The 16813-nt window shown below is 35.9% G+C and overlaps 1 protein-coding gene across 1 annotated transcript in view; it reads right to left on the bottom strand.

Annotated features, from left to right (window-relative positions):
- Positions 1 to 854: 854 nt before the first annotated feature.
- LOC129266794 (astrocytic phosphoprotein PEA-15-like) overlaps positions 855 to 16813 on the bottom strand; it is a 34133-nt gene continuing 18174 nt past the window's right edge. Inside the window, exons 3-5 of the mRNA XM_054904591.2 lie at positions 8967 to 9209; positions 7807 to 7947; positions 855 to 2873 (exon numbers count right to left, since the gene is read on the bottom strand). Of these exons, the coding sequence (XP_054760566.1) occupies positions 2758 to 2873; positions 7807 to 7947; positions 8967 to 9147 (438 nt within the window). The 5' untranslated portion in view covers positions 9148 to 9209 and the 3' untranslated portion in view covers positions 855 to 2757. The remainder of the gene's footprint in view (positions 2874 to 7806; positions 7948 to 8966; positions 9210 to 16813) is intronic.

Below are 16813 nucleotides of genomic sequence, written 5' to 3' on the forward strand. Positions count from 1 at the left end.
TGTTTTTAGTCAGTATTCCACTCGTTTATCTCAACAAAATGCATTTTAGTGCTCACTCTTGTGATTTTTTTGTGTCACCATTCACATTGTACATAATAGTGTTAGGGCTTTTGAAGGCCATTTTGAATATCAAAATACAGGATTTATCACATAACTGACATAACAAATGATATATATCGTTAGCAATCATGTTTACAGACATTGCTTCACTCATAGATCATAATTACTTGCATTTCAGTGCTCAATTTTGTAAAAATTAATTTTCCCCATTCATATTGTACAGGGGTCTATGATGGCGGCCATTTTGATATCAAGAAAATAAATATTTTGACAAAAATCATTTTTTCAGATATTATTTCACTCCGGCAGCACAATTGCATGTACTTTAAAGCCAATGTGTGGACAATTTTATGATTTTCATGGGTAATTTGAATATTTTGGCGGCCATATTGGATTTTGCCAATTTGCAGAAAATGCTCAAGGTTACACGAGTGGCATCATTCAGATTCGGAATCAGCACCCTCGAATTGACAAGAAACCATAAAAAAACATTGTATATATTAAAAAACAAGGTTCGACCCCTTCTATCCTGGACTATGACACACACACACCCTCACCCTCACACACACACACACACACACCCTCGTAGGCCTATGTGCCGTGTGTGGGTGAATTTCTTTGTTTTGTGTGATCGAGCGCCTTTGGAACGTTGATTCATGATTTTGCCCCCCCCCCCCCCCCCCCAATCTGAAAAATGGATCGACGCCCTGCCATGGACCCACTAGCAGGTCCATGGCTAAACTAACGGAGCGTTTCATGATTCAACAGGGGAAAATTCACGAGCGCCATCTACGTTAAGTATAGAACACAGTGAATGTGATTTTATTTGGAAGTGTTTTAGACACACCTGGTTAACATTTCATTGAGATTTAAAATAATGCACATTGTACATAGCATAATTATTATTACACACAAGATTCTGCAAGTAATAAAACATTTAAACATGCGAAAATATAATAAACGTTTGAACATAAGGCTTTACAAATAAGATAAGTGAGATTTTGAAGGCCTATATAGTCCACCAAACAGCAATCGCTGAAAAAAACAATTGCGCAAGTATGACAACAATTATTATGGTAAAAATGTTCATCAAATTCGGTTGCAAAGTGTGCAAACTAATGATTCGATATTGTATGTCGACGTACTGAATAATAAATAGGCCTACTTCATTGTTTGTGCTATTGATGATATGGTTAATTGATTCATCATTTTTCCCCCATGGAGACTCCGCATAATCACAGAGCAGTAAAAATATGTTGTACATTACCTAAGGGGGAAAATTAATATTTTTCAAAATAAATCATTACTCATATCTAAAATAAAACATATACAGAAAAAGTATTTAAAGCGTGTTATCATTGATCGGTTTGTATAATGTAGGCCTACACTTTACGAACTTACGTGTTTAGTGCACGCAAATGTTTCATGTCATAGTTTTGTTAATCTTGAAAGAAATATTTAGTATTATGATTGGTGTATTTTTCTTTTGTTATTCAAATCGATTTGTTACTACCGTAGAATTGCCTCAATAAAGCCAAAAGCCAAATAATGCACAATAATTCGTAACAAAATGTATTTTTAAATTTTTAGATTATTACACTACTAAATAGGTTTGGTCAAGTAACCACTCTTTTGGTGAATATGTGCCCGACCGTCTAATATCGATATAAATATCAACACAAATCAAAATTCTGGTAGATTTCAAACAATAAATTGGTTGTTTTGACCATTTTTTTTCGATAGGACACATTATGTACCAACACATTGGTTTGTTATAGGTCCATGCTTTGACCAATCCTTTTTCAATAGTGTAGGCCTATTTTCTTAAAGTGCTCTTGCGTCTGGATTTCGGAGTACATGTTGATTTCACATACGGTTATATATAGTTATAGTCGTCCTTGCAAAGCAAACATGAATGTCCAGTAGATTAAAGGACACGTCCACCCCAACAAAAACCTGATTTGAAGAAAAAAAATCCATAAAACATAACAATGAAAATATCATAAAAATGGATGTAAAAGAAGTAAAGTTATGACATGTTTAAGTTTTGCTTAATTACACAAAACAGTTAATATAATTATGCACATCTTGGTGTGGACTTGACCTTCAAGATTTAACCAAAAAGAAGTCAAGGGGCAGCAAATTCTATAAATATTCATTTCAGTATAAAATATGTAAAAGTAGAATGATACATTGTAATTCAATACACAGGAGTGTTTATAATGATAGGCCAAAAGGCAATCAGTGGACTTACAATTCTGTCCCCGATTTTAATTCAAAATCAGCTTTGCAGCTACACTTTTGGCTAATGAAGAAAATAAATGTCGACTGATTAAGTTCCTCAGCAGATGACCTGGCATAAGCTTACCAGGACCAATAACGGTCATTAGAACCTCAATATAAAATCGGTATATCTGCGCTTTATGGTGAAAGTGATGCAAATTGGTAAATGACAATTATATTTTCAGGTGCAGTATAACTTAGTACCCCTTAAAGAGTGCTGCTTGTAATAAATAGTTTCAGTACCAAAATAGAACAAGGGCAAGATGCATTAAATACTAATTCAAATACATAAACATACTACTTACGTTAATAAAACACTCTCAATATAATATCAATATAAAAAGATTTCCAATAGTAATAATTGTACAGTAATAACATCTTTTAAGAATGATTATTTAACTGGGGGCAGTCTATTTATCTCGTATCTCTTCCTTTCCGTCTATCAGCATTCAATGGGGGTGGGGCTAATTCAATCTTAGCTAATCCAGTAAGAACTTCCTCGGGGATTTCTCCAGTATCTTTGTTCATTTCTGAAAGAAAGGAGAAAAAAGGGGAAATGGGGTTGGTGAAGTTGTCAAAATTACTCATTTTACCTATGCTGGAAATAGTGCAGTGTCTCACAGTGTATTAACAGTGTGGAACACAATGATCTTTACACTCATAAATCCGAGCAGTTTGAACGTGTGAACCACACCTTCAGACAGTCCACTCGTGAACAAGTGAACACGTTATGAACACATTTTTGATTTTTCATACACTGCGAACACACTATTAACACAGTTTGAGTACATTATGAACCCATTTTGAACACACTGTGAACACACTATTAACACAGTTTGAGTACATTATGAACCCATTTTGAACACACTGTGAACACACTATTAACTCACTTTGAGTACATTATGAACCCATTTTGAACACACTGTTAACACAATTCGAAAACACACTGCTAACACGCTATTGACACACTGTGGAAACATTATGGAACACACTATGAAAACACTGTGTTCTTTCCCAACAGGGATGGTCCATTTCAATTTCAAATACAAATATTCCTGTATGTATTCACTTCGGACGCTTTGCTCCCTCGCCTGTATTTTATCTTGATCATATTCAGCCTATTAGGAAACGAGGAAAGTTCTTGCGTACGGCCAGTTTTTAAACGGATTCTTTCAATCTGCAGCCATTTTTTAATCACCGAAAATATACCACCAGTTGTGAGATGATAGCATTTTTGTATATTGAGAGTGTGATATTGGCTATATATTTCGCTTTTTACTTATAAGAATAGAATTAATGATGCTTATATCATTTAGCCAGATTTTAAAGATTGAAAATTGAAAAGCAAGCCTGATATCACGAATATTATTTGTGGCTTATTATTACTCCTAAATATCATGAATTGTATCACTATTAGTAAAAATGACATCATACCATTCCTCCCTCTCCTCCTCCTCATCAGCAGCATCATCATTATTTTCATAATCATATATCATCATCATTTATCATCATCATCATTTTCATCATCCCCACTATCATCATTATCGTCATCATTATCATCATCATCACCATTATCATCATCATCATCATTATCATCGTCATCTTCATCATCATCATTATCATCATCATCACTATCATCATTATCATCATCATCACTATCATCATTATCATTTTCATCATCACCATTATCATCATCATCATCATTATCATCGTCATTTTCATCATCACCATTATCATCATCATCATCATTTTCATCATCACCGTTATCATCATCATTATCATCATCATCATTATCATCATCATCACTATCATCATTATCATTTTCATCATCACCGTTATCATCATCATTATAATCATCATCATCATTATCATCATCATCACTTTCATCATTATCATTTTCATCATCACCATTATCCTCATCGTCGTCATCATTACCATGATCATGATGATTACTATGATCGTCATCATCCTCATCACTGTTCTTATCATGATTGTTCATGTTGTTGTAATGATCACAATTCAGCACATTATTCTAATCTCTTTTTGTCTTTTACATCGAGGAACTGAAGAGTGGAGTGGCTTTAAGTTTCACGACTAGAAGCGAGATCTAGGGACGTGCTTTCAATTGCATCGTTGATGACGTACCTGGATGCCATAACATACGCATTATGAATTTTCAAGAAGTAGGTCCCTGGATATAATGTATGTTTCTACTAACCACATTTATGTCTTTTCTCTCTTCCTATCTTTTCTCTCGTCCTTTCTTGCTTTCACTCCCCACCCCCCCCCCCGCTCTCCCTCCCCCTTTTTTCTGCTTTTCACCCCACTCATTCCCCCCTCTTTCTCTCTCACCCCCCTCTCTCCTCCTTTATTCTACTCCCTCACCCACCCATCCCATCTCTCTCTGTCTCTCTCTCTCTCTCTCTCTGCATTTACATTTAGCTGTGGGTCTTGTAAGCTTCACATTTCATTTCCTTTATTATTTCTTATATCTTCAATATGATCAAGGATTTTGTGTTAAGTACTTGAGTGCTTGCTCACGTCATTTCCTTCCATCTTTAATTTGCTCTCCTCTCTTTTTATTCTCCCCCCTCTCTCTCTCTCTTGCTTTCCGTGGATCCCATGGCGGTTCCTGGATTGTATTATTATTATCATCATCATCAATATTATCATAATTATTATTATTATTATTATTATCATCATCATCATTGTCATCATCATTATAATCATCATTATTTGTCTTTATTATTATTATAATTATAATTATTATCATAATCATCATTTGTGTTTTTTTATTATTATTTTCAACATCATAATCATCACCATCTTCAAATAAATTCTCTAGAGGTGACGGAGAAAATACCAATTTCTTAATTGCCTTTTTTTGTCTCTCTCATTTATAATACATAGACCATATTGTTTTTAGTCATGTATTAAACTGAAATCATACCATAATCTACATAATGATTATCTATACATCAAAGAGATTATAGCAACGCACAGTCACACCAACGACACATGACCCAACCGACCGATGGTATGTCATTGGAAATAACATAAGAACATTTGTCGATTTGAGATCGATCTGCCCGGTGTGACTTGGGCATTAATCCTCATCAAGACCTTCATGAGAAACACCTCTGATTTTTACAGCGGATTAAAAGCATCAACATTGTGCAGTAAACATGGTTCATGTTAACACAACAAGAAGCATGAGCTATTTAAAATTATTATTATGAGCAAATTCGATGGATAGCATGATATTCTGGCACCAGACATGATAATCAGTCCTTATTCCCTACATTTTCCAATTCATAGTGAAATGCTGTACTTTATTACAATGCAAGTGGGTGTTTCATAAAGCTGTTCGTAAGTTAAGAGCGACTTTAAGAACGACTGGTGATCCTTTCTTACGCGGTAAATAATTACCAATGAACATTAAATGGTGAATATCATTTACCACAAGAAAGTCGCTCTTAACTTACGAACAGCTTTATGAAACGGCCCAGGACTCTCTACTGGTGCATGAAAAAACGCGTATTATATGACCTGTATGGTTCAAGCATGGTATATTAGAGCGTATTGCACGATTCGCTAAAATCTGACCAATTCTTTGCAGGTTTATGTAAAAAAATGTGAAATATCATGCCGTATTGCACAATCTAATAATGATCATTAAAGATGACTTTTATCCGTGGGATACCGGAAATATTCACCTCATGATTGCCAATGTTACACTCATTTCGATTAATGCAATATTTCCCTAAAGACTTAAAGTGGATGCCACTTCTTTTCGATTGAAAACATTAATGAAATACAGTATATACTCTTCTTGCCTCCTTTCTTTTAATTTCCTCTTCTTTTCTTGTCTTTACTCGTATATTTTTAACTTCTTGAAAATCATAATAGGCACCAATCGTCCCTCCCTTAAAGCGCCGTCCTTGTGTTCATGATTCATTCGATCATTACATACCGTGAGCGGAGTTCAAGCTAAAAATCGATGGCAACGTTGGATTTCTAACATCTGTTTTAAAATAGCTACCAAAAACGATTATTTTGGCACAGTTTCGTGGACGGCTAGACAGAAGAGAGTATAAGAAAAATCGATATTGAATAATCAAAGGCAGAAATGGGTGAGCTTAAGCATATTTATTGGAGTTTTATGGTTGTATTTCTGCATTTTGGTATTTGTTAAAAGTATCTTTGCATTCAATCTAATTACTATATACAAAATTGCGCAACTATTATCTTCACGCCATATCAACGCATTTTAAGGCCACACCCTCTAACTTACATGGACTTGACAGAATTTTGGAATGAAATTTAATCCTGAAGACTTATCTTTCAATCGCAAATGATTTGAATTAAAACCCTTTGATACTCTCAAAATACCAACATACCCCTGTAGATTGTTTTCACATTGAAGTGTATCAATGTATGAAAGATATGATTCAAGGGCGGATCCAAGATTTTCCAGGGGGGGGGGGGGGGCTTGTCAAATTTTCATCGGGAAAAAAAAAAGGTCCTCGGTTCTCACTCGGGGACGGGGCACAATTGAGTAAAAACGGTATAATTACATTAAACATTTTTATTAAGGCTCTCAATGGAGGGGAGCACGGTATGGATGAATATTCATTAGGTGGGCTGATGATGTAACATCCCCACTTTCCTTTTTTTCTTATGTTATTACATGAAATGATAAATATTTCACCTTTTTATACATGTGTCAAAGATGTGTCTCCATTATGAGGAAATAACTAATGCACTTACTAATCAGTTGTCAATCCAATTATTTTAGTTCTTGGTAGAAAATTTTTGAATAAACCTAATTTCATATAACAATTATAAAAAGAACAAGAGGGGATATGACATCATCAGCCCACCTAATGAATATTAATAAAGACATGCCAAGAACTGTTTCACCGGAATAATGCAAATATTTAAAATTCAATTACTTCGTTATTTGTTATCCGAATTTTCAGCATTTTGCTTTGTGAATTTTACTCTGTTTATTGAGATGTAAATATCTCCAGCCTGGACCATCCCTTTACTTCTGCAATGGGACACATTTTTAATGTACATTGATTCCAGAAGAAATGTGTCATTCTACAATCATTATAATTATGTGCAGTCACACTACAAAGCGACTACACATCGATCATAATGCGTTATTTTGGATGACAAACAATATAATCGTTTGGATTTCAGTCTCGTTGGTATGACTGTCCCATTTCAGGAATCGAATATAAATGCCATACATTAATCATCCGAGAAACGCATTCAACATCTCATACATGTATGTAATATATTATATGAGCATCTATGCGAGGATCCCGAGGTGTTTGTCTCATCGCGGATACACTAGCTACATTATGTCACTATAGCAACCGATAAGGCAGAGCCATTGGTGTCACCATTCCTAATAAACATGAGAAACATCTGCTATAGCATGCGCAAAATTACCTTTGTATTTTCTAGCTGGTCCGGAGATGACATTGCTTAAGTCTTGGCTGGAGGGGGCGCTGTCTCGAAAGTCCATCACCATGGTAACAAGATCTGGTCGACAAATCTTCTCCAAGGCGTGCTCTAGGTAATATAAATTATCTGCAGGAGAACAGGAGAAAAAAAATAATAAAGAGTCGAAGACAGAGTTAGAGAGAGGTGAACAATCCAGTTTCAAAGACAAGCTATTTTCATGCTGAATTTGTAAATAATCACTTCGTGCTCTACAGAGGAAGTCAGAATAACATGTCCCACCAGTTTGACATGACCTTGTCTTGTCTTAAGTAAGAATATTTAATCATGGATTTATTGATTAGTCATGATAGAGTAAATCTCAAAGATTATCATATAAAAATGATACCAAAATATATTGAAGAATAACTCTACCAGGGCATATCCATAAATCAATGATGATACTTCAGACAAGGCAACTTCAATCTGATAGGACATTTTTTGCTCACTCTGTTTATACGCCTAGTGAAATAGTCAAAAGAAAATATGATATTTGTGTTTCCCCTAATCGTTTTTTCTACATTTCTTCAATCCTTTCTTCTTCTACTTTCCCCTTTCTATTTATATTTGTTTATATTCACTTCCATCCCTAATATTCTCACATTCCCGTTCTCGTTAGTTCTACAGTCACACTTTGAGACCGACTCTAAACCAATAACAATAATGATAATGATAATGATAATAATAATAACAACAACAATTATAATGATAATAATAAGAATAATGGTAATAATACTGATTGTTATTTACCAAGGGTAGCCACTCTCAGCTGTAGCGGACCCTGCAGAACATAATGTTATCATTACCCTTCTCCATTCTTATACGTCAAGCGCCTGGCAAGAAGGCAGAAGGTCCTATTTTGTAAGTCTTTGGTATGACTCCGCCAAGGATTGAACCCACGACCTCCCGTTCGTGAGGCGGGGGCTCCACCACTGAGCCACAATGTCCGGTTATCAAATCTTTTCCATTCAATGTTGCTTTAATAAAATTAATGTGTTATTACTTTCCTGCCTTTCAGAGTTCGAAATATTTTCTTTCAATTTATAAGCCCCCCTCCCCCTCCTCCCTGAAATCTAATTCCTTACAACCGCCATTACATTCATCCCTACCTTGACTAAGCTGATTAATCTTTTGAAGATAACTAAAGAGATCCTTCTGCTTTTTAATATTTTCCCTTGCTTCGTTTGGTATGACGTCCTGGCAAGCTGCAGTTAGAGCCTTTAATTCCTCCTCCGAGATGCTTTCCCCGAGTTGTTTCATGAAATTATCGAAATCCTCTTCAATGGTCATGTTGGAGCAAGAAGGTAGTATGAAATGAAGGCTTGGAATATCCGACTGATTTTTTTCTTCCTCTGAATAAGAACAAATACAGAAACAAACAAGTGTTTATTTCATTTTTCGACACCGAGATTTCGGGATATCAACTAAGGTCTGAAACAATATATGGAATAACCAAGGGGTATAATTTAGGAAATAATCAAAATCTTCAATGGTCGTGTTGTAGCAATAGGGTATTATGAGATGAAAGCTTGAAGTCACCTGCTGATCTTTCTCTCTAAAATGACAAAAAATGTATATATTTATGTAATTTGAATGGAAACCGTGTTTTCGGGATATAAACTAAGGTTAAGGGGTCTTAAACGATAACTGCGATAATTTTGGGACACAATCTTCTTCAGTGAGAAAAATACAAAAACAGAATGATTACGTATTTTATTTGACACCAAGAGCTAGGGGATGTAAACTAGGATTTCGGGGTCTAAAACCGTTAGTTTTGTATACATGTAATTGGTTTGTTTACGCCTATCTCTATATCTCAGCCATTGGTAAACTTGTTTCACAAAGTCTTATAAGGAAAAGTTAGCATTTCGCATCCTAGTTTGTGATTGGCTTCTGATATTCTCATATTTCCATGATATAGGTACGATAATAACAACGTCATAATTTCTTATTTCTTTTATTTATAGTGGAAAAATGCACAGAATTTCCCAGCGAATGGGATTCCAACCAACCTTATGTTTAAAAAAAAAGGTATGCAAAATCTCTCTGACGAATCGATCTGAGTCACTCGCATGTCACGATCTCATGGGCATATCTGAGATTTGCAATCAATTTCACATGGAACTCATTTCAACATGCCATCGTTTGAACAGTTGAAGAAGGTGTCTATCTACGGTTTTCTCGCAGCTCTTGTTCGTTAGAATGATAAGATAATGCTTGTATGATTGTGACTTCCATTTTGAATTTGTTATTACCGGAACTCTAATTAATTACACAGCTGTTGAATATTCAATTTCCATTTCCAAATGAACAGAATTAATTTGTCTGATTTCATTTACAATGTGACATGATTTGCATTGGCCTATGGGTAGAGAACATAGACGAAAATAACATCTCATATTTGATATATCAATCTGCTTGCTTTGAGAGACAGATAGAAGAGAATGGGTGTGTGCATGGAAGAGGGAGATATATGGGGAGAGAGAGCAAGAGAGGGAGAAAGGGGGAGGGGGAGAGAGAGGTTTAATGGGACGATGTGTATGCTGCACATTGTCTCCTTCGACATACATGTATGTAGATATCATAAATGAAGAGACACATCATGAGAAATTAAATGGAGAGTAAGAGAGAGAGAGAGAGAGAAGGGGAGAGATGAAGGGTGTTGATAGGGAGAGAAGTTCCATATGCAATCCAGTAGGGTGAAGACAAGTAGAAATCATATAAGAATGAGCATGGGGTGTGTGTGTGAGTGAGGGTGGGTGTGTTTGTGTGTGTGTGTGTGTGTGTGTGTGTGTGTGAGAGAGAGAGAGAGAGAGAGGGGTGGTAAGAGAGGGAGAAAATAAAAACACACATGTCACTCTTCAGCATGTACCTGGGCACATGGGAGATGTTTGATGTAGCGAAATATGAAACATAGGGGAAGGGGAGTCGCAGAGAAAATAAAACGAGCAAGAGAGAGGGAGAGCCCGAGGAGGGGAGGGTGGGGGTAAGGGAGGTTAGGGAAAAGGGAAAGAAAAATACACTGTCTTATTATTAGGGCACATTATAGATATTTGTGAAAGCGAATGGGGAACATACAAGATGGGGCGGAGGTAAAATAAAGACAAGGGAGAAAGAGAAGAAGAGAGAAAGTAAGGAGAATGTAAGAAGAAAAGATAATTTTATTGATCCACACGAGTGACATGGAGTGTAGGGGTTAACTATTAGGCAGGCCTGGTGAATTGGAGATGAGATGTGAGCAAGAGACGGTGGGCCCGAGGACGTTATCATGCATAAATTAGAATCCGATTAAATTAAGACCTTCCCTCGCCTGTCAACGGCAGTCGCGGCTTGGAGGATCTTTATGTACATCGGAATTCTCACAAGACATTCAAAGTTAACACTAATGTAATAATATTTTGGTAATATTATAACCCATCTTCACCTGAAAAATATGGACATGTATTGTGTATTAGAATTTGCCTTAATCAGTGTGATTTAATTTTCTTAACGTACGTAAGTAAGTGTAATCAGGTCTGTAATAAAAGTAGAAGAATGAAGTAGTAGTAGTAGTAGTAGTAAATAGAAGAAGAAAAGGAAGGAGGAGGAGAAAAATAATAACAATAATCAAAACAAAAAGAAGAAAAAAGCAGAAGGAGAAGGTGTTATAAAGGCAGTGAAATCAGGATAGCAGGAACAATTGTAGAAGTAGTAGATGTTGGTAGTAGTAGTAGTAGTAGTAGTAGTATGTAGTAGTAGTAGCAGTAGTAGTAGTAGTAGTAGTAGTAGTAGTAGTGGTAGTAGTAGTAGAAGTAGTAGTAGTGGTAGTAGTAGAAAATGATCATCATGAACAACAACAAGAAGAAGAACAGGAAAAATAAGAAGAAGTAGAAGAAGAAACCTATGCAGAAGTTGGGAGAATGAAGAGCCAGACGTCTCCAATCTACTTCCTATTCCCCTTCTATTTTCACACTTTTACTCTCAGCAGTGGTCACTGGGTCGATCGATAGTGTCTAAAATTAAAACACTTTTCCCCCATAATCATACTACCAGGCATGTGTCATGTGTTTACGTTGCTATAAAAAAACTTTCTGTGCCTCGGGGCGAAAGACTTTCACGTTTACACGAAAACAGTGAGGAACCCATGCAGGATAGCCATCAGCAGAAGATGTAGACGTAGCGGTTAGTAATAGCAGATGAGTAAGAACATATACATGTATATATATGTATGTATATATATATATATATATATACATATATATATATATACATATACTTCTGGAATTCTATCCTTGTATGGAGTGCTCGATGTCCTTCACATGAAGAACTTTGAATAATAAACACAACAAACAATAAACACGTAGGTTGCGTGAAACTCAGAGTTGCAAATAAATTTGATGAACCTCTAGTCAACCTTGTGAACTTGTGTTTATTATATATATATATATATATATATATATATATATACATTTCCTTCGTATGAATAAACTCAATATACATTTTTTAATCCGTTATAATGTTGCACATAGGCATGATATATGCTGAAGAGAAAATATGGAAACTCAATAGTTTAATACTGTAGCACTATGTACATCATCAGAACCCAAATATATTTATATACTATATATAGAGGTGTGGATATACGTACGGAAAGTGTTGACAATGTTAGAATATACGTGTGAGAGGAGACACAATGAATAAGATGGTAACGTAGAGGTAAACTTTACTACATGTTTTTTTTTTCGCTGGTCTTCTTCTTGTATATTTGCTTTATCAGTTAAAATAAAGATGATGCAAATAACAGAATGACAATTAACAATTGAACAAAACTGAAAGCAACAGTATATAGAAAATACAACCGCAAAAAAAGTGAAATATGAACCGAAAAATATGAATATGGTAAGCGAAAGGCGGAAGTGGAATAAGGAAATGTATAAAATACAAATAAAATCTCCTTGTGAAATTTACTGCGATTTTTAATTTTCTTATTGTTTAGTTTTTACCGTCATTGTGGCTATCGTCTGGTCTTAGTATCACGGTGCATTTGATTTTGATCATAATGGACTTAAAAATATCAACCATACATAATCAAAAGCGTGTCGTTTCCTTACACTCCCAAGAATACTATGTGTTACATACTCGTATATAATTCAAGTTTAAAGGGGAATCCAGCCTTGGCTATAAAATGTTGTGTTGGGAAGAAGAAAAAATAAATAAACAGAACGGTGAAAGTTTGAAAGAAATTGGACAAGCACTAAGAAAGTTATAGCTGCTTTAAAATTGAGATCACTAATACTATGTAGATTTCAAATTGGCAACTGTGTAAGTAAATTATGACAAGGGGCAAGGACAACTTTCCCATAGGCCATGTACTTTATTATCAGGGATTTGTGGTTTTCTCCTAAGTACCCATTCCCCTGGGGCAGTAATCTAAATATAACCCAGGTAGTATATTGTTTTATGTCCTCATGAAAAAAAAAAAAATTAAAATAAAACTTTGGGGGAAAATGACATTTTAGCCATAATATGTATTGGAGTACATGAAAGAGTAGTCCTTGCCTTACATCACTATGACATCCCATATGCGGCCAATTTGAAGTATCCATGGGTATAGTGATTACCAATATTTACAACTTTTAAAAATTCATAACTTTCTTGTTGTTTGTCCAATATTGTTCAAACTTTCACCAATCAACTTGTCTGATTTTTCTTTTCCTTATAAAAACAAGTTTGTATTTGGGTTGGATTCCCCTTTAAATAGTATATCTTGGATAAATTGGTCATGAGAGTATTCTTAAAGAAAACAACATTTATTTCAATGAATGCCAGGAGAGTATTTTGTTCAGCTTACACACTTGAAAACACTCAGACAAACTCAATGATTTGTAAGGAATTATTAGTACATCCATTGTTTTGTCAATATTGTGCAAACCTATTATACTTCAAACTGAGTACACGCTCGGCGTAAACCCTAGTGAAGTACAGCATTCAAAGATTGTTGTGAAATAATCCTAAATTTATGGTAAATTTACACTCAAACTGTTAATGGCGGACTCGTAAAGGTTCAAATGCTGCTATATTGACCACCTTTTCCGCTTTGGCTCTTCACTTATTATTTCTCACTCTCGACTATTAAAATCGGTCACTGGTCTCCTTCAAGCATAGGCGTTGTTTCGTTTGTAACACTAGAGAGATTTCGCAATCACTACGCAGGCGCCTACTGGAACGCAGAGAATCTATAGTAAAAAGCCCTTCACAACGAAGAAGACTTTGTCGAGATTCGGTTAATCAAAACAGAAATGTCGTCCTGGGGCCCGTTTCACAAAAGGATACAACTATTGTAACTTTGCCATTATTGCAACTACCATGGTAACATGGCTCAGCAGCCAATCAAAATCAAGGTTACCATGGTAGTTGCTATAATGACAAAGTTACAACAGGTGTAACTCTTTATTAAACGGGCCCATGGACTCTGTGCAAACGACATATTTGTCATTTGTCGGCCGGCCTGAATTTTCGGACGATATGCTCTCCCGATCCACGAACTTTCGACAACACCCTTCAGCTGTGCATTTTGATTTGACTTGCATTTTCAGTAAATATACCATGTTGCAGTTCCAAAACGCCTTATTAAAGCTATTAAGTATCTATGGATCAAAGCACTAATTGAGTTTCTTCTCTTGCACTGGAAGTACTGGCGAACAGAGGGGGCGCCCCCCCCCCCAAAAAAAAAAAAAAAAAATTATAATAATAATAATAATAAATATGATAAAATAAAATAAAAATGGAAAAAAAATTACGACCAAGAGAAGGAAAAAAAAGGAAAGAGAGGAGACTGATATCATTTTCAAAATGATATGTTAAAATCTATCACAAAATCACTTTTGTAATAAAAATGTCGAAATGTTGCTCGTTTCGCTTGCTCGCACCATATGAATTATGCCATATTTGGCCCCTCGAATATTTTTGGCTCATTATGCCACTACTTAATCATATAAATCGAGGTCTTGTTTCATGAATTAATCGTAAAGCTACACACGGCTCTATTCACGACTAAAACAAAGTGCTAAGTCAGCTACATAGAGAGACATCATTTAACACAAGAAAGGGCAGCAGTCGCGCGTTAAGTCCTTGATAAAGGGGAACTTCACAAAGATAAAAAGTTTATTGCAAAAATAGCAGAAAATATGATAAACAACATTAATGAGGGTTTGAGGAACATCCATCAAAGAATAAAAAAAATTATTAGAATTTTCTTTTTTTTCTGTTATAAGCAAGCAGCTACTCGCGTAACGTCAATAAAAAAAACACAATGAAATGAAATTTTCTTTACAAAATAAAAATGGGTTTTATTGTACATTCAATATATCAACAGACATCTTTTTTACACCCATTCCTGAAAGAAGAAAACTTTATGTCGTCATGAACCATAAAAAAAATTGAAATTTATGCATTTCATATTAAATAACATATGGGGCAGCTGCTCGTTTATGACGTCACAAATCAAAAACGTACATTACTAATAACCATTTTAATGGATATAGCTCAAGCCTTCACCAATATTTTTTCTTGTTTTTTTCTGGTATTTTTACAACAAACTTTTGGCCAGGGTGAACTTCCCCTTTAAATTACGAACAGCTTTATGTAACGATCGACCATCAGTAAACAACGCAAAAATAAACCAGTATGTGGATGGGAGTGTGCTTTTTTTTTAGGTTAATATGATAGATGTATTAGATTATGACGATAAAGCATATGAAATATGATAGATGAATTGTGGCATAAACACTTATGATTATGAGTAGAAGTGAGAATTGTGGTTAGGGAGGGGGTGTCAAACATAGGAAGCATGAAGAGAAATTGAAAATCTGAAGGGGGGGGGTACTAAAATCGATTGTCAAAGGAATGGGAGATATATAGAGAGAGAGATAGGAGAGAGGAGCTGGGGAATGAGAGAGAGAGGGAGAACAGTATGAAGCTCTATACTTGAGTGAGTACTGGTATGTGTGTGCCAGGACCGGTGTGTGTGGAGGTGCGAGAGAGGGTGAGAGGGTGTTTGTGTAAAAGAACATCAAAGGGGGAGGGGAATAAGAAAAAAAGAAAAAGAGAAGGAGAGAGGAGACAGAAATGAAAAGCAGATGCAAAGGAATAGAATGTTAAAACAACACTCGGGTATGAAAGGAGAGAGTATGGGAAGGGGCGTTTACGGGTCGGTGGGCCGGGATTTGATTGCGTAAGCGCAACATGAGAGAGGGGGGCAACTGGGTGAGATCCAGCGTGTGACGTTAGGTGAGTGTGTGTGCGCAAACGCCCTTGCGTTTTGTGTGAGAGCATTTGTGTGGGTGTGAGTGTGTGTGTGGGCTTGGGAGAGGGGAGGGGAATGAGGGGAGGGAAGAGGGTCGGTGAAAAACGTGGATGTAGTCCGAATTGAAGCGTACTCTGGCTGCACTGGAAGTGGGTCTGTGACAGAAGGGCACTTCTCCAAAAGCTTCACTTGGTGGCCCAGGGTAGAAGGAATGGTAGATTAGGGGTGCAAAGGGGAATAAAAAACAAACGAAATCAAGATGACAACCCAATTACGTCTGCTCTCACGTACAACGGATACTATACACACTCATCTATCCAAGGTATCATTTGGTTCAAGTCCGATCATGTAATTACCAGTTACTCTTTGAGCTGGCCCAAGTCCTCTGGGATTTACCCTTAATTCTAGAAAGATGGTAATGCCATTCCCTGGTTCGACGGAAATTATTTGTTTTCTGTGCTTCACATAAGTCCAATTAGGTGATTACTGGATAGACGTGTTATTTGCCAGAACCCTGATGCTTGGTATGAGGCCTAGCGTTCCGGATGAGGGTACAGGCGTAATAAAGATAGAATATGCTGTATGAGAAGAACGACAGCCAAAGAGAATATAACTTTGGGTTAAGCTAGGTTCACCCCAACGTTTAGCAGTTTGAATGAACAGAAAGGGTAT

This window comes from Lytechinus pictus, chromosome 8 (genome assembly GCF_037042905.1).
Source record: "Lytechinus pictus isolate F3 Inbred chromosome 8, Lp3.0, whole genome shotgun sequence".
In the NCBI taxonomy this organism is placed as follows: Eukaryota; Metazoa; Echinodermata; class Echinoidea; order Temnopleuroida; family Toxopneustidae; genus Lytechinus; species Lytechinus pictus.